The sequence below is a fragment of the Macaca fascicularis genome, chromosome 6, assembly GCF_037993035.2.
Source record: "Macaca fascicularis isolate 582-1 chromosome 6, T2T-MFA8v1.1".
In the NCBI taxonomy this organism is placed as follows: Eukaryota; Metazoa; Chordata; class Mammalia; order Primates; family Cercopithecidae; genus Macaca; species Macaca fascicularis.
Genome location: NC_088380.1, coordinates 136,203,852 through 136,228,388, shown reverse-complemented (window position 1 = coordinate 136,228,388; position 24,537 = coordinate 136,203,852). Strand labels below are relative to the sequence as shown.

The following is a 24,537-nucleotide window of genomic DNA, read 5'->3' as shown; positions in this document are numbered from 1 at the left end:
ATCGTTGAAAGTAAGTTTCTCTTACATAATATAGAATCATGATTGAATAATTACTTATCTAGCATCAACTATAACTCAGGCAACATTCAAAGTTCTGGAACCCCCAAAGTGAACAACATGTATATGTTCTCTGTCCTCATGGAGCTTACACTCTAACTGCAGAGCCAGACATTAAACAAGTTACGTAGGCAACTGACAACAACATGGTGATACTTGCGTGGCAGAGTTGAGAGAGGCTCTTCTGAGGGACGTTATTTACTGAGGAAGTTAGTAAAGGGAAATAAGGGAAGCAGAGAAAAGGCATTCTAGACTAAGGGAGCCATACATGGAAAGGACTTAAAGCTCACCGCAGCTTGACCAGGACCAGGAGACCCATGTGCATGAAGTCAAACATGCTGAAGCAGATTATGAAGGAAGGAGGCTTGAGAAATGAGGACTAGCCAGACCAGAGAGGCCTTGTTAGTATTTTGAGTTTTCCTAAGAAAAAAATGTGATGGCTGGTGTGATGGCTCACACCTATAATCCCAGCACTTTGGGAGGTCAAGGTGGGCAGATGGCTTGAGTTTACAAGTTCGAGACCAGTCTGGACAACATGGCGAAACCCCATTTCTACAAAATATACAAAAATTAGCTAGGTATGGTGGTGTCCACCTGCAGTCTCCGTGACTCAGGAGGCTGAGGTGGGTGGGTCGCTTGAACCTAGGAGGCGGAGGTTGCAGTGAGCTGAGATCATGCCACTGTACTCTAGCCTGGGCAACAGAGCCAGACATGGTCTGGGGAAAAAAAAAAAAGAAAGTAAAACTTTAAAATATTTTGAAAAATATTCTGTGGAAAATGGGCTGGTATAGGGTAAATTTACACAGGGAAGATAAGATATAACACTAACATAGTAACCGAACTGAAAGTAATGGTGGCTTGGATTAAGGGAATGGATGAAAATAACAAGATTTATTTAGGAGAAAAATGGACAGAACATGGTAATGAATTGGTTATCCTGGGTAAATGGAAGTGTGAAGTATGATGCTAGGGTTCTAGGATGAGAAAACAGATGGGTTATGATGGCAAATAATGAAATGGTAAAAACTGTCAAAAGAACATAGTTGAGGAGCAATAACAGAAATTAACTTCGTTGTTGAGACGGAGTCTCACTCTGTCACCCAGGCTGGAGTGCAGTGGCCGGATCTTAGCTCACTGCAACTTCTGCCTCCCAGATTCAAGCAATTCTCCCTGACCCAGCACCCCGAGTACCTGGCATTACAGGCTCGCTCCCACCACCACTCCCAGCTAATTTTTGTATTTTTAGTAGATACAGGGTTTCGTCATGTTGGCTAAGCTGGTCTGGAACTCTTGACCTCGGGTGATCTGCCCACCTTAGCCTTCCAAAGTGCCATAATTACAGGAATGAGCCACCGTGCTGGGCCCAATCTAGTTTTCTTAAAGGATCTATTTTTATTTCTATTGAACTTTATATTTTTTTCATTTAGATAATGCTAAATTGATAAAATAATTCATGATTTTTCTTAAAAGGTAAATTATTTCCTGATTTTCATTAAAGTCTGTTAAGTATTTTGAGGAATCTTTTTGGCCTAGATATGTACTGTGGTCAGTACAATTCCATTTTTTTCTTCTGTATTTCAGTACATTTTTAGGGCACAATATAAAGAAATATTTCTGGAAAATCTCTAATTAAAATGCCTTTAAAAATCCTGGGGGTCGCTAGAGTATATTTAGACTCAATTGGTGTTTTTGAAATTCAGCATTCTCCAGAAAATGGCACACACATGTACCTTCAAATCCATACCATTTAATAGCAGCCTCACATAAAGAATCAATACTTTAGGTATGTATGTTTCTTGTTTTTTGTTTTTAATTCGTTAATTTAAAAAATGTGCTTTTAGAAATCATACTCTTCACCATGATTGAATAACTAAAACTGTATTAGCTCTCGTACTGTAAATAACTAGAAAATTAGACAATGTATGAAACAGCTGTTCTCAGATGCTGGGTAAATAACAACAGAGAACTGTAATCCCTAAGAGAAGACCAAATGATTTGATCTCTAAAAGTGCTTGGCTTTCTGCTTGAAAATATTTACCAGACCCCCTGACTGAGAGGTAGAACCCACACAGAGCACAGATGATGAGGGCAAGGGCTTCAGTGAGTTGAGGACACAGAGAATAGAGTTCAAATTGGCTAAAGCAGCTGTAAAGATTTTATTGAACACACAGTCTTTAGTGGAGAACAAAAGAAGGCTACATATAAGAAACAAAGTTAAACTAATCCTAGAGCAAAGGCTACTTTAGATGCATACTGACAAAGCTTTTAAAAAACCTCAAGAAGTTAAGCTGATCTGCAAATAAGTTAACTGTCCAGCAAAATGAAACTCAATACTCAATAGTAAATAACAAAATACAGTCTTTCAGCAATGTCACATTCATAATATCCAACATCCAACCAAAAAGTATTAGGTATGGGAAAAAGTCAGGGATTGCAATCTTCATAATCAGTGGAAAAATCAGCCAATAAAATGAGATCTAAATAATAGAGATGATAGAATTTGTAGACCAAGGATTTTTTTTTTTTTTTTTTTCTGAGATGGAGTCTCATTCTGTCACCCAGGTTGGAGTGCAGTGGCGCCATCTCAGGTCACTGCAACCTCTGCCTCCTGGGTTCAAGCAATTCACCTGCCTCAGCCTCCTAAGTAGCTAGAATTACTGGTGCCTGCCACACGCCTGGCTAATTTTTGTATTTTTAGTAGAGACAGGGCATCGCCATGTTGGCCAGGCTGGTCTTGAACTTCTGACCTCAACTGATCTGCCTGCCTCGCCCTCCCAAAGGGCTGGGATTACAGGTGTGAATCACTGTGCCCGGCTGACCAAGATTTTTGAAGAGCTATTGTATGTTCGGTATGCACAATAATTCAAAGAAAAATATGTAATATTGAAGAATAATGGAAACTATGAAAAATAAATCAAATTTCACAGAATAAATTTATAAAATAGAAATAGAAAACAATATATATAACTGTAATGATAAAGTCACAGAATAGGAAAATATATGTAATATCTGTAATGATAAATTCCCTGAACAGATTTACAAACATTTTAGATATTGCAAAAGTCGTCTGTGAACTTGAAGGAAAGCTAATATAATAGAAACTAACTGGATTCTAAAAATAAAACAGGCTAAAAAAATGAACAGACCATAACTGTCCCATGGGAAATACCTGGTAGAGTAACATATGTGTAGCTAGAATTCCAGAAATGTGGGCGGAGGCATACAAATTATTTGAAGACATTGTGCTCAAAATTGTTTCCAACTTTGATACAGTCTACAAACCTATGAATCTAAAAAATGCAATGGAATCTAAGCCAACTAAGCATAAAGAAAGCCATACAATGTACATTATAATCAAACTGCTGGAATCCAATAATAGGGATAACAATCTTGAAAGTGCCTAGAGATAAAAAAAAGCACATCAAAACAGGGTAAAAGATTTAACAATTCACTGGATATACCATCAGAACTAACACTAGCCAGAAGACAATAAAATATCACATTTAGAGAGAGAAAACAAAGCAAAAAAAATAAAAAAAAATATATAGAATTCTATATCTAGTGAAAATATCCTTCAGAGATGAAGGCAAAGTAAATACATATTCAGACAAACAAAAATTGAGAAATGTCAGCAGACTTACTCCATAAAAAAAATTAAAGAATGGTCTTCAGGCTGAAATAAAATGGTTCAAGATGGAAAGAGGTGTCTAGAAGGAAGGAAGGAAGGAAGCTGATACTGGTAAATGTATAAAAAATTTATATTATTTTTAGTATAACTGAGGCAAAATGATTACAATGTATTTTGGTGTTTAAAATATATGTAGAATTAAACTGATAATAGGAAATGTGAAAGTAAGATGCATAATAGCAAAAAGGAGAGAAAAAGAGGAGTATACTGTTTTAAGGAGCTTACATTATATATAAAATGGCATAAATAATTTGTAAGGAGGCTGTAATAAGTTAAACATACATACTGTAAATGCTACACAATGCATTAAAAATATAAAGTAAGAATTCTAGCTAATAAGCAAGTAAAGAAGACACTGGAATAGTAAAAAGTGTACTCAATCCAACAGAAGCCAGAGAAAAAGGAACAAAGGAATTAAGAAGAGATAGAACAAACAGAAAACAAATTCAATATGGCCAAAATTCTATTATGTTTAAGTGGACTAAGGACATTGGTTAAAAGACAGATTGTCAGGCTAAAGAAGATGAAAAATCTCACAGTATTCAATGAGCTTTAAAAATACATAGGTTAAAACAAGCTGGGCATGGTGGATCACGCCTGTAATCCCAGCACTTTGGGAGGCTGAGGCAGGCAGATCATGAGGTCAGGAGATCGAGACCATCCTGGCTAACACGGTGAAACCCTGTCTCTACTAAAAATACAAAAAATCAGCTGGGCGTGGTGGCAGGCGCCGGTAGTCTCAGCTACTCGGGAGGCTGAGGCAGGAAAATGGCATGAAGCTGGGAGGCAGAGCTTGCAGTGAGCCGAGATTGTGCCACTGTACTCCAGCCTGGGTGACAGAGAGAGACTCTGTCTCAAAAAAAAAAAAAAAAAAAAAAAAAAAAAAAAAAAAAAAAAAAAAAAAAAAAGGTTAAGATAAAAAGAATGAAAAAAGATGTAGCATGCAACACTAAATATAAAAAAATGGATTTAATGATTTTTTTTTTTTTGAGATGGAATTTTGCTCTTGTTGCCTAGTCTGGAGTTCAATGGTGTGATCTCAGCTCATTGCAACCTACACCTCCCAGGTTCAATCGATTCTCCTGTCTCAGCCTCCCAAGTAGCTGAGATTACAGGCACATGCCACCACACTGGCTAATTTTTGTATTTTTAGTAGAGATGGGGTTTCATCACATTGGTCAGGCTGGTCTTGAACTCCTGACCTAAGGTGATCCACCCACCTTGGCCTCCCAAAGTGCTGGGATTACAGGCGTGAGTTACCGTGCCTAGCCAATGGCCATATAATTAATGGATACCATGGACAAGGGCAAGAAATATTTTGAGATTTAAAAAATGGCATGTGTTTTTAAAGGTCATTAAGATTAAAATTAATTAAATTTAAAATTTTAAAATGACATAACATTTGTTAAGTAGACTTAACAATCCTAAGCGTATGCTAAATTATCAAAATGCATGAAGCAAAACTGACATAATTGAAAAGAGACAGAAAAATCCATAATTTTAGTTGAAAATTTCAATACTTTCCTTAACTGAAGAAAAGATGAGTATCAGTAAAAATATAGAAGACCTGAACCAAATACACCTAATTGATATTTAGAGATTATACTCAGCAATTGTATTAATAGAATACAAATTTTTTCAAGTATAAATGGGTCACTGGCCAATAGATGCCATAAGTTATAAAAGAGGTCTCAATTGAAATTATACTGAATATATTCTCTTACCAGAACAGATTTAAACTAAAAATCAATAACAATATATCTATTTTAAAAAATAAAAATATTTAGAAAGTAAACAATCCATTTATAAGTAACTCATGAATCAAAGTAGAAATCATGGTGCTAATATGAAAATCTTTTGAACTAAGACTATATTGTAGAATACAACTAAAGCAGTGGTTAGAGGGAATCCTATAGCTTTAAATTATCACATTAGCAAAGAAGAAAGCAATAAAATTCATGATCTAAGTTTCTACCTTAAAATGGTAGAAAAAAATAAATATAAACCCAATGTAAATAGAAGCAAGAAATTAATAAAGGGCAGAAGTCAATTAAATAGAAGTAAATTAATAATAGGGGTAATCATTAACACCAAGAGTTGGTTATTGGAAAATATCAAATAACTGATAAAACATTAGCTTATCTAAGAAAAATAGACACAAACTAAAAACATTAGAGATAAGTGACAAAACATTATTCTTAGAGGTATTATAATATAATAAGGAAATACTATAAACAAGCTTAAACCAATGAATTTGACAAGGTAAGGGAATTACTTTCTTAAAGATATCAGTTACCAAAATTGACACAAAAAGAAAAAGAATATCTGAATAGCCATATATATAATATATATATAAGAATATCTGAATAACCATATATGTGTGTATATATATAGTGTGTATATGTTTGTGTGTGTGTGTGTGTGTGTAGATTTGTACTTGCACATGCCAACCAACTTAGTAACCATGTAAGTCTTGAGAACCCTGAACTTCACAGTTAAGGTAAATTGGTGCTGGAAACCCGTATGAGGATTTGATTTGCCTTATAAATTCTCAAGAAAATTGATTTTCTACTTCCACTTAGTACTAAAGTTAATATAGATACAGTTTCTTTTTTCCACCTTTTGTGGTGCAATTTCTATCTCTCCACCACAGTGAAGTTGTAACCTGGTGTTCTTGCTTTATGCAGGGCTCTCCTACTAGAGCTCACACTTTGTAAAGGCCTTAGGTTTTGTTTTCTGTCCACAGAGTCCCTGTAGCTCTCAAAGTCTAAACCTGCTTACCAGAATCAGGTATAGGTGGGTCTTCAGAGTCAGCCTAATTCTCTGGCTTCCTGTTCTCACTTTGTTTTTGGTATCTAAGGGTTCTTTAATTTCTTTCCAGTTCAGAGGTGTTAAGGATTAAACATTGGTGCCCTCCCCCTAAATTCATGTTAAAACCCTACCCCCTAATGTGATCTTATTAGGAGGTGGAGTCTTCGGGAGGTAATTAGGATTAGATGAGGTCATGAGAGTGAAGTCTTCATGAATGGGATTAGTGTTCTTATAAGAGTCCCAAGAAAGCTTGTTTCCTCTCTCTCTCTGCCATGTGAAGACACAGCTAGAAGTCAGCAGTATGCAATTCAGAAGGAGGGCCCTCACCAAAAGCCCACCATGCTGGCACCCTTGATCTCACACTTCTGGCCTCCAGAACTGTGAGAAATAAATTTCTGTTGTTTATAAGCCACAAAGTCCATGGCACTTTGTTACAGCAGCCCAAAGTGACTACATGACAGGTACATTATAAAAAGTTTTTTTTTCTTTTGAATTTTGCTCATTTTAATATTTTTTAATGAGAAGTTGTCCATCCTGCTTTACATACAAAACTGCATGGAAGGTAAGTAGATGCATATGACCTTCTCGACATTTTTTTAAAGACTCGTGAGCTGCAATGATTTTGCAAAGATACAACATAGATCTATCTGAAATATTTTCCAGTTTAGGCTTTTTGATAAATTACTAACAAGACAATAATGCCACAGTCTTCAGAAAAGCAAATAATAATTGCCATTAAGAATACAGTTCGAAGAAGGAATGATGAAAAACAATAATTATATTGGGAAGGGATTAATTATCTCTATAAAATAATATAAGTTTGACGTAGACAGGTTAATTTGTTTAAGAATGATCAGTTTGCCAAGGTTCTATTTTCTTTTCTTTTTGCTAAAGCTATTTCAAGATGAATATTTCCAATGACTTCCTTCCTATGCCCAAAGGAGCCTTTAGGAAATGTGATTTATGAAGTGCATCTATTTGCCAAGTCTCTAGGACTGAAATCTGTGATTTTAACACAGTGTCATTTCTTCTTTACTCCAAATTTGCCCCTCATCCATGCATCCCACATTAGTAAGTGTTACTATTACTTGCCAGAAACCTAGAAGTCATCCTTGAATTTTTATCCTCTATCAACACACATCTATTTTTCAGCAAGTTCCATCAGTTCAACCTCTTCAACGTCTTTGGAAGCTACTGGGTGTTTCCTATTTCTATTCTTTCGCTAGGTTTATGCAACAGGTCTCTTTGCCTCCAAGAATGTGTGCTCCAAGGCACTCTTCCTCTGATTCATCAGAGGTGAATTATTTTTTCTGAGTTAGCAAGTAAGGAAATGTGCTCTTGAATAAACATGGTAACATACTAGTATTTCCAACATTGATTTAATCTCCAAAGCAGCATTCAGTCTGTTTAGGGGCATAGATAGTGTTTCTTTCTACAAGTAAAAGACCCTGCTCACTTGGGCCTAAGGCTAAGCACAAGGAGAATTTACAGTAACTAACTGAGACAGATATGTGATTCAACTTTTAAACTAAGTGGTCTTTTAAAAACAAAGAGTGATTGGAGACTTATGTTTAGAGGTCACTAACAGAGAAAAATGATGGGATTTAGTACAATTGGAGACAACGAGTAGAGAAGAAAACAGTCATTTCATGATTTATACCCTTCTGAGTTAATTCTATACAATTAGTTGATCACCCTGGTTTAAAAGGGGAAAAAGAGGTTATATGGGAGAAGTTTAAAGAAAATGTGTTTAAATATGACATGTACTTTTAAATCACACGTGTTGCATGGAAGACAATTACTTAAAATAATAAAACTAAAAAGGAGGCAGCATGGTTCAGTGCCTAAGAACCCAGATGCTATCCCTAGACACCTCGGGTTCAAATCTAGGTTCACAGCTTCTTAGATGTATAACCTTGGGCAAGAAATTTAAAGTTTCTGTCACTCTATTACCAGATTTTAAAAATTGGGAAATTAATAATGCCTACTTCATAGAGGTATTCTGAGGATTTATGGATATATGTAATGCACTGGCCTATACTAACCAAGTGTGAAACATCTTTTTCTTAAACAAATTCACTCAAAAAGTCTGTAATTTCCTGTGTGCCAGACTTTGATTTAGCTATTGTAGACAAAAGAACAAAACGCCTTCAAAAATTAACAATGGAGATTGACATTAGAAAAGCAAGAATTTGAACAAATAAAAAAATCAGATAAGGATAAGTGTAATACAGAAAATAAAGCAGGACAATGTAATAGAGAGTAGCTTGGTTAGAGGTCAGTGTACATGGAGAAAAAGTAATAATTTTGAGTAACTGAAATGATTTCCTGATGCATCACACTAGAGCAGTTAAGAAAGTGAAGGATCAAGGAGGACTCTGTTTTGACATGAACTACTGGATAGGAATTAATGAATATGATGAGCTGAATAACAACCCCCCCGATATCTATCTATGTTCTTAAAAGATATAATATCATACAAAATATCTTCTCTGACCACAAAGGGATGAGATTAGAAATCAAGAACAGAAACAGAAAATGCACAGATTTGTAGAAATTAAACAACATACTATTTAACAACCAATGCAACAATGAAAAAAAAATCTAATCAGGAATTAGAAATTATCTGGAGACAAATGAAAACTCAACATGCCAAAGTCAAACCTTATGGGACACAGCAAAAGTTTTTCTAGGGAGAAAATGTATACCTATAAACCCTTACATTAAAAAAGAAAAAAGATCTCAAATTAACAACAAAACTTAACCATGTAAGAAACTGGAAAAACAACAAACTGAATCCCAAACTAGTAGAAGAAAGCAAATAAGATTAAAGATAAGTGAAACGTAGAATAGAAAACAATAGAGAAAAATCAACAAAACTAAAAGATAGTTCTTTGAAAAAATCAACAAAATTAACAAGTCTTTAGCTAGACTGACTAAGGGAACAAAAGAAAAGACAAGACTCAAATTACTAAAATTAGAAATGAAAGTGGGGATGTTATAATCAATGCTATGGAAATAAAAAGGATTATGAGAGTACTATAAACAACTGTATGACCATAAATTAGATAACCTAGATGAAATGTGCACATTTCCCAAAACAAAACCTACCAAAAGTGAATCACGAAGAAAGAGAAATCATAAATAGAACTATAATTAGCAAGGAGATTAAATCAGCAATCAAAAATCAAAAGCCCTGGACAAAACAGCCTTTTTATATGGTTTTAGGTAAAGGTCCAACTTCATTTTTCTACATGTGGATATCTAGATTTCCCAGCACCACTGGAAAAAAAATGACTGTCCTTTCTCAGTTGAATGGTCTTGGTACCCTTGTTGAAAATCATTTGAATATATATATGTATTCCTGAACTTCCTATTCTTTTCCATTGGTTTAGACGTCTGTCTTTATGCCAGGATCATACTGTTTTAACTGCCGTAGCTTTGTAGAAAGTTTTACTATCAGAAAGTTTGCATCTTCCAGCTTTGTTCTTTTTCAGGATTGGTTTGACTATTCAGGGTCACTTCTGTATGTAAAATTTCATATGAATTTTAAAATGGGTTTTTGTATTCCTTCAAAAGATTTCATTGAAATGTGAATGTACTTAATGCCACTGAATTCACTGAACTTGACACTTAAAAATAGCTGTGACGGTAAATTTTATGTGATATATATTTTACAATAAAAAATTTTATTGAGGGGGGAAAAGATACCCATATCCTAATCCTTGGAACATATGAATACTACTGCTATGGTCTGAATATTTGTGTCCCCCTCCTAAAATTTATATGTTGAAATACTAACCCCAAGTTAGAATTAGAAGCATTAGAAGGTGGAATCTTCTCAGAAGTGACTAGGTCATAAGAGCTCTGCCCTTATAATTGGGATTAGTGTCCTTATCCCAGAGAGCTAGCTAGCCCCTTCCACCATGTGAGGACACAGCGAGAAGATGCCATCTATAAATCAGGAAATGAGCCCTTAAAGGGCACCAACTCTATTAGTGCCTTGATCTTGGACTTCCTGGCCTCCAGAACTATCAGCAATACATTTCTGTTGTTTATAAGCTACCTAATCCATGGCATTTTTATAGCAGCACAAATTAAGATAATTGCCTTCTGTGGCACATTTTAAAAAATTACAGATATTAAGTTGAAGATCTTGAGATGGGATATTATCCTGAATTATCCGGGTAGGCCTTAAGTACAATCACATGTATCCTTATAAGAGAGAAGAAGAGGAAAATTTGAACCCAGAAGGAAAGGAGAAGGCAATGAGACCATGCAGGCAGACAATGGAGTGACAAGGCCACAAGCGAAGGAATGCTGGCAGCCACCAGAGTTGGAAAATACAGGGAATAGATGTTCTCCTAGAGTCTCCAGAGATAGTGTAACACTGCAAACACTGACTTTTGGTCCAGTGAAACTGATTTTTGACTTCTGGCCTGCAGAACTATGAGGGAATACATTTTTGTTGTTTTAAGTAGCCAAATTTGCAGTAATTGTTATAGTAGGCATAGGACACTAATGCAGTGACATTCACTGCAGTGGAGAACACCAAAGGAAGAAGAGGTTTTAGCATGGAGTGGAAATCAAATTTTTTATTTGGACTTTTGATTTGGGACTTTCTGTTAGGTTGTTCTTGTACTGCTATCATGAAACACCTGGGACTGGGTAGTATATAAAGAAAATAGATTTAATTGGTTCTCAGTTCTGTGGGCTGTACAGGAAGTGTGGTGCTGCCATCTGCTTGTCTTCTGATGAGCATCTCAGGAAGCTTACAGTCATGGCAGAAAGTGCAGCTTGAGCAGGCATCTCATATGGGGAGAGAGGGAGCAAGGGGCAGGAGGGTGGGGGGTGCATGTCACATACTTTTAAGTAATCAGATCTCATGTGAACTCACTGTCATGAGGACAGCACCAAGAGGATCGTGTTAAACCACTTGTGAGAAATCCGTCCCCATGATCCAATCACCTCCCACCAGGCCCCACCTCCAATACTGAGGATCAGAATTTAGCATGAGATTTAGAAGAGACAACATCCAAACTATATCAGACTTATAATTTCTGAGGTACCTATGAAACTTTTGATAAAATAAACGTGTAAAACAATAGAGCTGGATGTAATTCCCTAGGGAGAAAATATAGCAGAGAAAAGATCAGGACCTAGGCCTGAACCCTATAGTATGGGAACATTTGGAAACATAAAGAGGCTGAAGACCTCACAAAAGAGACCAGTAAGGGGCATCCAGTGGTCCTCTAAGTGTTTAATGAAATGAGGAGAGGTCAGCAGTTTTAAATGCTGTTTACAGGTCAAGTAACATTAGATTTGTCAACATAGAGGGTATTTGCTGACCTGAAAAAAGGCATTTACTGTAGAGGGAGACAGGAAACAGGACTGGATTGGTTAAAGAGACTGGGAGGTAAGAAATTGGAGACAGCATGAAGATGTCACCTTTGTAATATTGCCTGGCTTATTCAGTCACATGTGTCAGGTTACTATAACCCATACTATAATTTAGAATTTTGTATAATTGACAAAATTCCATATGACATATCTATATATTCCTTTATAGCTTGGAAAAAAGAAAACATACATGCAAGTGTAATAACCACTTGTCTGTTATTGAATGAATGTATTGAAATCATCTAGATTATGGCCAGTGTCTCTAAAAACTGGGTATCAGGACTTTTAATCTGTATTTGAAAATCCTGTATGATCTATTTGTACCATAGTAGGTAAAATAGATTAAATACCAATGCATATATTGGGAACAAATGGTAATAATTGGTAATGAGTGTGTCACATGATAAAGAATTCCTTTTACTGTCCCCTTTCCTCAAATTTTTCTACTCCTAGAATTCAACTTCTATTGAAAAAAATTCAATCTGAGTGTAGATTGTGTATTTTTGATATTGCAGAGTAGAAACAATCACGTAAGCTGAGTTGTTTTTATGTACAAAGGATTCCTCATTGGGACATTATTGCTCATTTAAGAAAAAATAGGGAGGACATTATTTTTGTTACAAAAAATAGGCTTGAGAGCTTTTTTTGTGTGTGTAAAGATAATACAAACACAGTGTTACAATTCTGGAAAATTATTTAGTCTTCTGCCTGACATCATCATATTAGGTCCCTCTATCTCTGGATGCCAGATAAAACCTCATTTCACAAGATTTAGATTGAAACTTTTTTTTTTTTAACATATGAGCATGTATATTTTGACAACTTTTTTTCATATATTTAAAAATCATGAAATGACCTAATTAAACGATTAAAATAACTGATACAGTACTTTTCATATTAGTTAAAAATTTTAAAAATATTTTCTTCATAGGTGAGTTTTCCTAAAATGAGGCAAGAGAGAGAACCCTTTTCCATTAAAAAATCAAGTCCTTTAGTATGTAGAACATTACTTCAAAAATGCCACAAGATTTCCTGATAAAATGATCATTATATATATACACATAAATTCATTTATAAATGCAACTAATATGTATATGTGTGTGTGAATGTATGTATATATGTGAAATAAATATAGTTACGGAATATATATGAATATAAATCATACCCAAATCATTCAATGAGGTTTTTGTTTTGTTTTGTTTTGTTTTTTTATCTTGGACTAACATGTGGAAGCAATTTTTACCCCTCAAAAACATACAGACAACCAGATTGCTTTTGCTCCTGGGAAGTCCTTGGGAGAGAAGGAAAAATATTCCTACTTAATATGACAAAAGATAGTTCCTGGGAAGTTCAAACATAAAACTAGAAACAGATTGACTTCCTCCTCATCATAGAACTCTCAGGGCAGGGAGTTGGGCTCGTACTTGGATCTTCTCTGTGTCTGTAACACAGGTTACCTAAATAGCTATGTGCCGGCTTTTCCTCCACAACTTTGATCCTTCTTGCTCCAGCAGGTATCACCAGCACTTCTACATAACCTGTAAGGGTCAATAAAACATGAAATAAATCTTGAGTTCCTTCAAAAATCTCTTTTCTTGATTGACTTGCCTTTTGTTTTCCTTTCGGTTTTGGTTATTGCTATGATATTTCACTACTTACGTAAAGAAAAATTTTTATATATAAAAGCTGTCATGATTTCCAGTGAAGTTTCTTGGAAAGATGTTGAGCCTACAGCACTATGGAGGACAAACAGGCACTTTTATTTTATGTAAAACAACAAAAAAAGCTCATTGATACCTTATGAATTGTAAGGAAAGAAAAAAACCCAGTGGAACAGCCTGGTTAGAAACACAGTGGATCGTGAAATAGGACAGAAAACCTCAGATTTTGTTGTGGGAACTTCTTTAGGTTAGAAAGTGTGGGGAAAAAGAGTATATAGCTGGAGAAAATATAGCAGGCCTGGACTGAATCCCTGGAGTACTGAAGTATAGGACAAGAGAGACCAAGCATTTTCTGGAGGATATTAACAAAGGGTTTTGAAACTGATGCCGGAGACAGAAAGTGTTAGGTCACACCAAGCAGTCTAGGGTCATCTCTGAAGATGTCAGACAGCTAGACCCAAGGCAAAATTAGGTGCTTCTCAGGAAACATTTTTCAGCAGATGTTAGGGATATAATGCTTGAAGAGAAATAAGATGATAAGGTAAAGTGAGATAAGAGAAAATGTGTAGAAAAATACAGACTCAAGTTTCACTTAGTGCAGAATAGTGAGAACAGATGCCTACTTTTGCTTGAATAGTTATTTTCCAATTATATTAAAATATTGTTCTTAGTAGTTCTGTGCAGATCCACGTATCTTATAAAAGTCTACCTTCTAAGCTTTAAAAAAGGCACAAGACCTAATTCCAGAGTTGTCTCCTATTTATTAATTATTCATCTTCCTGAGAATATTTAGATATTTGGCATATACCAAAAGGTAGCATATACCCCACCTGGTGGCAGTGGCTGGAAGTAGTGCCATGTGCTTTTAGAATAGTTATTTCCATTCAAGAACACAGTTTGTTTAACTATTGAATTGCACATTTCAGCAACACTAAGCCATTCTCAGTAACACTAAACATAAAAGCACTGTCACTTTTTCACATGAACAAAATACGCAGCAATTAAAATGGAAACAAATGCATAATGGCTATTTGCACATAGAAGTCAGGTATGTGACTTCTGCCTTCAGTGAGCTTATAATTGAATTGGAAAGACAGGCATAACTACCTTATATAAATGAGTTGAATACAATGGCAAATATCATGTTAAAAAGGTAATATGCAAAATGATATGGTTAGCTCTCTGCTGAAGATTATAAACCAGAGTTGTTTAAGCTACTACCTTCAAGGCTTCACTGCTATTTTTATTCACAGAGGTAGGATTTTTTTTTCCCTGTTAAACATTACTCATACTTGGGAAACAATGTCATCAGACAGAATCACTATGATTCAGAAGAGAGAACAACTTATAAAGGAAAGATTCACAAAAAAGTAAATAGATGAACTGCCTTTGGAGAATGGGTAGGCTTCAGATACATACAGAAAAAGGATGAGTTCACTGTGTATAAGGAAGAGTAAGGGATATGTGGTGTGGTTACTGGTACTTGAATGAAATAATTCTGATGGAATGAGATGTAAGAGAGTGGCTTTATTAAAGAGAGTTTAAATGCATGCCCAGGAGAATGAATTTATCAATTTGAAACTATCGAACATTCTATAGCAAGGATCTTGGTAATTGGATCCTGGCTTCGAGAGGCTTTGTCTAACAGTGATATCCAAGATGAACAGGGATATAGTTGTGGGTGACAGTGTGAGGACACTAATGGTAAAATCCAGGAGTAGTGGAGGCTAAGGGAGAAAATCCAGAAGATACTCTGTAGAAAAAATTTTCTGAACTTAGTAACCAAAAGAAAGTGGGCATAATAAATATTGAACACAATGCTTTATTATTAGCTATGTGAGAATGGGGCATCATTTACAGGAACATGGAAGTTAAGAGAGAAATCATCTAGTTTTGGTAATAAATGAATAAATTTGGTTTTGCAATTTGTATCTAACAAAATGGTACAACACACTAGTAAAACCATCCAATAAGAACCCTGTAACATCTGGAATCTAGAGAAAGGTCATGCTACTGACGTAGCTTTGCGAGATATCCTTACAGAATCACCAAGTTAAGGCATGGAAATAAGTGGAGAAAATCAAGAAGAGAAATCAAGGACTCAACTTTGGTGACAGTCATAGTTTTTAACAAAGTGATAAAAATAAATTGGGAAAAAAGATAGAGGAATGGGACCAGGCGCAGTGGGTCACGCCTGTAATCCCAGCGCTTTGGGAGGCCGAGGCAGGCAGATCACAAGGTCAGGAGATCAAGACCATCCTGGCTAACACGGTGAAACCCCGTCTCTACTAAAAATACAAAAAATTAGCTGGGTGTGGTGGCACACGCCTGTAATCCCAGCAACTCAGGAGGCTGAGGCAGAAGAACCACTTGAACCTGGGAGGCAGAAGTTGCAGTGAGCTGAGATTGTGCCACTGTACTCCAGCCTCGGTGACAGAGTGAGACTCTGTCTCAAAAATAAAAATAAAAAAGAAAGAAGAAGAAGAAGAAGAAGGAGAAGGAGAAGGAGGACATCTGGTCTGTTTTGGGAAGTGGGACCCTATGGATGAGAATATCTCAAGAAGAATTGCTGGTGAACTGTCAAAAGCTGTATGTCAAACATGAGGCATCAAAGAGAAAGGTGGCCAAAGAGAGTCTTCTGAGTGTTCCAGTCAAGAGATAACTGTTAATCTCCAAGCAAATGAATTCAGCAACGTGTTGGGAGCAGATGTTGAACTTCAGAATATTAAAAAAGAAGAGTAGATATAACAAAGTAGAGCTAGTATGTGCAAATTCTTGTTTGAGTTTAATGGTACTCTCTGAGGTATGTTATACATTAGAGCTATAGGTATATCTAAGTTTATAGCTATATTTACAGTGATTCTCTTTTATTGAGTTGGGATGACTTAAAGGAAAGGTTAGACTGATTTAAGAAGAGAGGTAGAAAAATATTAATCAAACACATATGAAGAGGGAAAGCCAATGACTGGGAGTTAAATACTTTCAGTAAATATGCCATTTGGCACAATTAACAGTGTACTGACTTAGAAGCTTAGAAGTTGGATCATGAAGCCAGTGAAGTCAATATTGTAAATTTGATCCTCTTGTGCACTTTACACACAATAACATCCTATTTTATAACCAGAGATCCCATTTTTAATCAGCCATCTTAAAATGTTGATATCATTCTTCATCTTCACGGTAACAGTGAAGTAACAAATGCCATATTTTGAAAAACTGTATGTGCTAATCATTATTATAGTTACTTTACATAAATTATTAATTTTAAGCATAATTATAGCCTCCAAGGTGGATATTACACTTCTAATTTAATATGATGAGAAAATAAAGATAGAGGAAAAAACACACTTTCCAACACTGCATTGTCAGTAATTAGTTGACCCAAGCTTTGAACTCAGGTCTGTCTGTTTCTCCTGTTCACTTCCTGCTATAATTCACTGCTATAATTCACTGCAACTATTTCCTAAAATAAAAAAAAAAAATAGTTAACACTAGGACTCTCCCACTGCTGTGGCAAACAACTACACACACAAAAGCTCTTACAGCATGTCCTCCTTGTACTTCATTTTCTTATACAAAGAATAAAACATTTTATGCCCATTTTCTTCTTAGTATATACTGATAACTATGCAGTTCAACAACTGGCCAATACGTAATTTGCCTTTCATTCCTCTAAAAATGTATCACTTAGCTAGGCAAATTACAATGGAAGACATGATAAAGTACTAAGAAACAAAAACAAAAACAAAAAAAAACCGCTTCTTGAATTTATTTTCCAGCTCCAACAAAAATGATTTAGCAAACTCTAAGTAGAGCACAGGGACTGAAAACACCCATGTGTGTCTGCACATGTGTTACTCATACAATATATTCAACGTGCGTGGCCAAACTGGACAAAGAGGGCTGCATGGCCTTTAAAAAATTCTAGGAAGTACATAGCTATAGGGATAAAATCGTCTCAAGAGAAATAAATACAACATTCCTGAAGTCACAAGTAGATGGTGCCTGTGATAGAATTAATAACTCCTGCAGAATTTTTAAAATAGAACGTTATACAAATTTAGCATTTCATTATTAAACTAGCAAATATTAATGGATCACATACTATGCTGATAATTACAAATATGGTGTTAAACAAAAATAGCATATTTTTTTTCTCATCGAGCTTAAGGCCTAATGGCATAGGAAAGACAAGTGAACATAAAATTATAAATGTGACTAGAGCTAAACGATATGGATACAAACATGGTAAACATCACTAAAATAGTCACTAGCCATAGGAGGTATCACTTCTGGGATCACTTCATTAAATAAATGATATTTGAACTGAGAACTACGTGATATCTAGGAATTCATCCATCAAAGCCAAGAGAAAGCTGATCGATACACATTTGGAAATGCCAGACGTGGGTGTGTGTGGCAGAGGCTGGTGGGTGGCAGTAGGGGCATGGTCAGTGTAAGCACCTGTAAGGACTCAGAGAAGGAAGAGGACCTTGGTGTGACAGGAGACCGGAGAGACAGACAGGGACAACACATGTAGACCTTAAGGTCCAAGCTAAGAATTCTGGTTTCTTCCCTGTGAGCAACGTGAAATTAACAGAGTTGTAAGGAAGAAAGTGGTCTTACTAGCCTTTAATATTTGTACGATATTAGGCACTGCTGATGTTTTCCAAATAAACATGGTAGGTAAGTTTTAATATAACTTACCTACAGTGAACAAAAGTAGAAATTAAAGTGGAATAAAAAGGGGATTTGAAATAAAAATCTGGGAAAATATATATTCACATAACTACAGTCAGAATAAAAAGAGTCACTGATTTTTAATGGTATTTCTGTTTTCTATGCTTAGTGAAAATATGAAGTGTTACAATTAAATAAAGGCATCAGTGCTAAGTGTGCATCTGTATTCTGTGAACTGTTTCCAGGCATACTAAATAAATATGAAAGAATATTCTTTAAAACTCTAATATCTTTAAATTTTTTTAGTCTTTCAATTTTTTTTTTTGAATTTCTGCACTATAAAAAAAAACTTCTGCCATCACAATCAGGTGGAAAAAGCTTATTATAATTATATTTCCTAGTTGAAAGTCTGAGAGCCTGTTTCAGCTAAGTATTTATTTATTTTTTCTAAATGAGTGCTGGCAGATTTTTGATGTTTGAGACCTATCACCTTTTTCACCACTTTGAAGACTGCGAGTTTGATCTGCAATTTACCATAGGCCCTACTCATTTCCGGGCTTTAAGATGTTCAGGCTCACTTATCTTTTATTCTGTTTAGGCCTAGCAAACAATTTACATTCATACTTTAGAAGACTGTGACTAATTTTCTTTTCTGAAGGACTGTTTTATCTAGAATGAACTGTTTTCTCGATTACTCAAACATAAATGGCCTGTTCTTTGTATTAAAATTAATTCATGTATTAGGCTCAGAATTCTTGTTCTTTTCAAAAAGAAATTTAAACTAGGAAAATGTTGGTATATTTAATATAAGCATATTAATGATGAAAACAGCATATTTAGAGTGGGCACAGTGGCTCATGTCTATAATCTCAGCACTTTGGGATGCCAAGGTAGGAGGACTGCTTGAGCCCAGGAGTTGAGACAAATCTATGGAACATAGTGAGACCCATCTTTACAAAAAACAACATTAAAAAAAAAAATTAGCTGGGCCTGGTGGTGCATGCCTCTAGTCCCAGCTACTTGGGAGACTGAGTTAGGAGGATTGCTTGAGCATGGGATGTTAAGGCTACAGTGAGCCATGCACCACTGCACTCCAACCTGAGCAACAGAGTGACATGCTGTCTCAAAAAGTACAGTATAATTTTAAAAAGAAAAGAGTATATTTGACATAAGCATATCAATCATGAAAATAGATACCAATATTAAGGGTACAAGACACATGCCCAGGTAACAGACTAATGTAAACACAGAAAATGTTTGCTGCTTTCCAGTAAGCTTAAGATCCTGAGTATAAAGCATTTTCTGTACATAAACCACATTTTGGGATCATTATATTTCAGTAAAGACAATATCATATTTTGTTGTAAATTACCTTAAACGTATACTATGTAGATCATTCATAATTTTAATCTCACATTCCCTGAGTATTAGTATTTATAGATGAGAAAACAAGAGAGGATGAACTCTGCTGTTAAATCTATTTGGAACATTATCTCACATCTTCTGACTCCTCTTGGTTGTATGCTACACTGTCATGGACCCTCTGTTTCCAAAAATGTACTCCCTGATAATGTAGCAAAAACATTAAGAAAAAAATAAAGATGGAAAGCTGAAAATCTCAACATTACTATTCTCAATGGTTGCTTTAGGCTGTTACAAATCATTATTTTCCAGTAGACATCATTCTTTGCATTGGAGAATAAGGTCTGTAGAAACCTGATAACATTAGCCAATGCAAATTAGATTATTCCCTTGCTCTTCTAACTTATTAAATGTACAACAGATGACTTCATATTTTCATTATTGGGAGATGGGCTTGTTAGGATTTTTGGCTCATATCACATGTATTGTATGTCATCACAAAAATCATTTAATACCCATTGCAAGTCTTCAATAGAATTAGAACTATAATCTCTTAAGTTAAATTCAATGTAATTTGTGTCCCCAAAGATTGCAGGGATTAATATTTATGAAAAAATAAAGAAAAATTACCTGCTCCTCTGGTGTGATTAAAATCCCCTTTAATGATCTTGCATGATTTTCCATTGCCATTGCATACACCACAATGATCTTCCCTTGCAAGAGACCCTAATAAACCATCACAGCCAACTTTCTGTAACAAGAGAATGATAGCACATCATAAATAGAGGTATTCTTTTTTGTTTTACTACTAATTTGGGACATAGTCTCTATAAACCAGATATATTTAATTGTAAAACTTATAAAATGTCATATTATAAAATGTCATATTCTCTGGTGCAAGCTAATACAACAAGCCAATGTCAAATAACATAATCTGTAAAATTACCTAGATAGTGATGACAGCTAACCTACCTACATACCTTCCTCTCTCTTTCTCTATTTCTTCCTTTCTATCTATCTTTCTATCTTTCTTTTTCTTTCAGATGGGGTCTGGTTCTGTCACCTAGGCTGGAGGGCAGAGGCTCCATCTCGGCTCACTGCAACCTCTGCCTCCCAGGCTGAAGCCAGCCTCCCACCTCAGCCTCCCAAGTAGCTGGGACTACAGGCATGTGTCACCATGCTGGATTAATTTTTGTGTTTTTTTGTAGAGACAAGGTTTCAACATGTTGCTCACGCTGGTCTTGAAATCCTGAGCTCAAGTAATCTGCCTGCCTTGGCCTCCCAAAGTATTAGGATGATAGGTGTGAGCCACTCTGACCAGCATAGAGTATCTTTTATAGTAAGTATTAAATTACACCATAAAGTAATTTGGAAAAAATATTATTGAGAAAAATGTAATGTACATAAGTCCCAAAGGAAATCACATTTCTGTTAAATGCAACATGATTAGTTTAATTCCTTCTACTCAACAAAGAACAGATATACTTCACTATATGGATGGCTTAACTTTTAAAGTGATTGTAAAGTAAGTGCTAAATGGTAAATATTAACTTTCTGGAAAACTAAGCATAGCTGTTTATTTTTACTACAGTTCATAAATCAACTGTAGTTTATTTTATCCCTATCTCCTTTGGCAGCTAGCACATGAATGTGAGTAAGAACCCCTCACAACCCATGGTTGCTTTAAGAAAACACGAACAGTTGGGGAATTAATTTTTATAAGCTCCCAGAAGAATTTTGTTAATATGAATCTTCTAAGGCCCAATCAATTGCCTCTTTTCTTGTAAATAATGTTTGCTTCCAATTGATGAGCCAAAGTTGTACATACTCAAAGGGCAGAATTTAGTATGTCAGTACTGTCAGAAATAAATGGTAGTATTACACAATTCCTCCTAATCAAGATGGATTTGGAACAGAGACTGATGATACATCCATTTATAATAGGTTCCAATTATTTTCAGGAAATTTTAAAATATTAAATGCAACGGAAAGAAAAACAGAATCTTTGTGACTGGTGCTGCTGGTGTTGGGGTGGGGGAAGCTAGCAGATTATTAAATGCAGCTGCAGGATGGATATGCTGGGAGCAAAAGTCACATTAAAACTGCACAATACAGCATTCCTTCTTTTTGTCAAGGGGGTCCTATCAGTGTCAAGAGGTACAAAATGTTAGCACAGAACTCTGATCAGCAAGTCAAAGCTTATTCAGGGAGAAATAAAGAGAATGTCTAGATGAAAGAAGTAGCCACAGGAAATGCTCAGAGTATGTGAGTATACAACCAAGTATGTGAAGAGAACATTAAGCAGGAGCCTGAACTGGGAGTCCTGGGTTGAGAAGAAAAGTCTCTCCATGTTCAAATGGGGAAAAAGTTGAGGAGAGCTGGAGTGTTTTTGAAATGATAAAAGTATCTTTATTGCTCTATCCATGGTACCCAGATTGCCTCTTGGCAAATGGTGAGAATACAGTAAATAATAGTTCAACTACGAAATAAGTTGGTACTTAGCAGTTTCTTAGTTTTTCCCAATCTTTTAACTAGGATATTACAAGGTCTGTAAATCCAAAGTAAAAGTAAGGAATAGACATATATACTACAGGTCAATAATCATATATTTTTAAAAAAAAAGATAAATATTTTGTATCTTATAATTGGTAGCTTTAAGTATCCACACATATCAAAATATGCTCACATAAATCCAAAAGTTGAAGATGAACTACTTTGAAGAGGCAGTGCCACATCACTGGTAGCAAGTACCTGAGGTACCACTGGTGTGTGGGAGATACGCAAATAACATGATCATACAGGCTCCAGCCTTCCTTATCGTTTTCAGTAAGAGAAATGTCACAGAACCAAAATGGGTCACCAGAGAAAGTTGTCTGCCTTCGATTGCCTTTCATTCACTATGTCTGTAATGCTGTATTCAGCTTTGGTGCTATATATTCAGTGATAAAACACTCTACTCAAACCCCCAATTGCTAAGGGTTGTCAGAAAAACTAAAGAGGCATGTTTTCAATTTTATTGAAAGACTAAATGAAGCATTTTAATTAAAAAGCCAGAATCTTGAAGTGTTTTAATGCCATTATAAGTCACAATCCATTTCAAACAATTCTAATTTAATTATAATCATCAGGTCCACATAGTATTTGTGCAAAATCTTTGTTGTTTTTGCTGTAATTTTAATTTTTACCCAGGGACTTTGTAAAAGATTTGGCTTATACAATACTGTTAAGTAAAAAGCATAGCAATTTAGGCTATTATGTTTGACATACACAATTTAAAAAATAAATTCATTTAAGACATACAATAATCTAATAGATTTACATATAATGATGAGATGAAGGCTTCAATAGTAGAGCATATCTGAAAACAAAATATGTATAGGTAAAACATCTTTAAATTATATAAATCAAATAAAATATAGATATTTTTTAATGAAAAACTACATTTTGGTAATTGCCATATTCTGTTAAAGAATAAAAGAAATTAATATATAGTCAAAAGACTGCTTCTTATGCCAATGGTTTTACATGATTCTATGCTTTAAACCTTATAGCCTACTGGCAAAATACAGAATCTCAGAGCTGGGAAAGCATTTAAGTTTTGTGTTGTTCCCAGCTTCTTACCCAGAAGTGCATATGCTTCTATTGGACCATGGATTGATCCATTCATTGCTTGAAATTGTTTTCAATTTTTGGCATTTGTGTGCATGTATATGTATATGTGTATGTGTGTGTTCAGTTGTACATTTTTCTGAGGAAAAAGAAGTTCATCAAATTCTCAAAGGAGTGTATATAGCACAAAGTCAATGACCAATGGTCTACCAACTTTATTTTATAGATTAATTAATGCATGCAAATATATTTTAAGTGATTTGCCCAGTAACAGTTTCCTAAAGGCTGTCATGGACTCAGTGCCACTCCACTCAGCAACCTCTTTCATTGCTAAAGGATTTATTTTTCTCCTGCTTCTGGAAGGTTTATCAGAAACTATCTAGACTAAGGAAACCTGCTTTCCCCAAGGTCGTAGCCACTTCCTGGGGCAGCTTGTATCCAAACAATAGTAGATGCTGAGAGTTAATGGTCTGATTTTCTCACCCAAAATGGTAACAACCCTCAAGCCCCATGCCAGTTTAAGTGCTTCCCACGGGGTCAGCTAAGGTCTTGTGACTGCACCAGAGCCTGATTTCACCATGTGCCCAAACCTGCCTCTTCCTTATCTCCACATAGATGATGATCATGAAAACACTTGGCATTAAACTTTGCACATATTGATCTTCCAGGGAATGTTAACTTGAGACAGTGGGAGAACCATGACTAGCAACTGCTCACTTCTACACTTTGATCTCTCCACTATGCTCTTCATAATCACTTTAACAGGAATTCTATTTTTTCTAAACATAGATGAAAAACACACACATGCATGTAAATGGAAATTTTTTAAAAGAAAGAGAAAAGCAAATAAAATGTTTATTATAAGAAAGTTGAATATGCATTTAAAAATCATCTGATTCAAGTATATTGAGGATACTTGAATATGAGTTATAAGGTCAATTTTATTGATTTTTGCCTCATGGCTCAGTCTTAGACACAAGGCATGGAGAACTAGAGTGCCTGAATTTTTGGTCTGAAATATTTTGATATAAAATGTCCAAAGTGCTCCAAGTTTAAACCTGAAATATGTATATTACACAATCAAAATCTCAGATTCTTTCAGTTAGTAATAGATTTTATGGAGTACCAAGTCAAACGCATCATTACACACATGAAAAAATGAGGTTTCAAAGTAAATCAGACTTGCTCAAGGTCATAGTCAAGGCAGGACTATAGCAATATCTTTTGAATCTTAGTCCAAAGCTTTCAACCATACTGTGAAGTTGCTCA

At 35.3% G+C, this 24,537-nt stretch overlaps 1 protein-coding gene across 8 annotated transcripts in view; it reads right to left on the bottom strand.

Moving 5' to 3' along the window:
• ADAMTS19 (ADAM metallopeptidase with thrombospondin type 1 motif 19) overlaps window positions 1-24,537 on the bottom strand; it is a 283,872-nt gene that overhangs the window by 65,109 nt on the left and 194,226 nt on the right. For 4 of the 8 annotated variants that reach the window (XM_015451847.3, XM_065546713.1, XM_065546714.1 and 1 more), the window contains 2 exons: window positions 20,290-20,410; window positions 13,381-13,494 (listed from right to left, as the gene is read on the bottom strand). In XM_015451847.3, coding sequence (XP_015307333.2) covers window positions 13,381-13,494; window positions 20,290-20,410 — 235 coding nt within the window. The remainder of the gene's footprint in view (window positions 1-13,380; window positions 13,495-20,289; window positions 20,411-24,537) is intronic. The other 4 variants (XM_065546712.1, XM_005557681.4, XM_073995178.1 and 1 more) reach the window with 1 other exon arrangement.